Below are 971 nucleotides of genomic sequence, written 5' to 3'. Positions count from 1 at the left end.
AGACAGATAAACAAATATTTAATAATTTTAGAACCATTACCATATCTCAGCTGTCCTGGGGTGGGTGGTGGAGCTTCCAATTTTTCTAAAAGAAAAAAAAAAAGTATGGAGCAAGAATTAGTTACTCTAGCATGATTTTTCTGTATTACAACAAAATACCAATAGATTTATGAAGTAGGCGAATATCAGAGTTTATTCAAAAATTACCTTTAGGTTAGTGGACTAAGGTCATCCATACAGAAAATATTAACTAGTATAGTTTAGATGACAAGGCTAGAAACAAAACTGAGCATTAGACACAAGCCTACCTTGGACCCTATGGCCCTGGTTAAGTCATTTTCTTAAGTCTTCACATCTATATAATAAGACTACATGCTTTAATTACAGTAAAGAAACAACAAAAATGTTATCACAAATATAGCTATTCTTCTTAAGGTGACAACCCTAGAAGACTTTAAAAAAATGTATCTACAAACAAGCGTCATAGATATCATGGAAAATAATCTAGATGTCCTTTAAAAATAAGAAAATACTTTCAAACAACTTATTATACCAATGACTTCTCTGGATTGTGTTCTGTTTCTTAAACAATCTCCCTTAAAAAGAAACTGCGTATTTTCCATTTTTGTAACCTATATTACTGGATTTTGCTGTTCTTCAGTGCTGTTGTCTCACAACAACCCTACGTAAAACAAAACGTAACACTGCCCAGTCCTGTGCTATCTTCACAATTGTCACCATTGTTACGTTTGAGCTCATTGTCGCAGCCACTGTGTCAATCCATCTCATTGAGGGTCTTTCTCTTTTTTACCGACCCTCAACTTTACCAAGCATAATGTCCTTCTCCAGGAACTGGTTCCTCCGGATAACATGTCCAAAGTACATGAGACGAAGTCTCACCATCCTTGCTTCTAAGGAGCATTCTGGCTGTACTTCCTCAAGACAGATTTGTTCGTTTCCGGAAGTCCACG

General features: G+C 35.7%; 1 protein-coding gene across 1 annotated transcript in view; it reads right to left on the bottom strand.

Moving 5' to 3' along the window:
- TMEM65 (transmembrane protein 65) overlaps positions 1 to 971 on the bottom strand; it is a 49,625-nt gene that overhangs the window by 21,098 nt on the left and 27,556 nt on the right. The window contains exon 2 of the mRNA XM_042781325.1: positions 41 to 85. Coding sequence (XP_042637259.1) covers positions 41 to 85 — 45 coding nt within the window. The remainder of the gene's footprint in view (positions 1 to 40; positions 86 to 971) is intronic.

Source organism: Orycteropus afer, unplaced genomic scaffold (assembly GCF_000298275.1).
Source record: "Orycteropus afer afer isolate SDZICR_OR568_19922 unplaced genomic scaffold, OryAfe1.0 scaffold00106, whole genome shotgun sequence".
Lineage (NCBI taxonomy): Eukaryota > Metazoa > Chordata > Mammalia > Tubulidentata > Orycteropodidae > Orycteropus > Orycteropus afer.
Note: the sequence above shows the minus strand (reverse complement) of the source record. Positions and strands in the feature narration are given on the sequence as shown.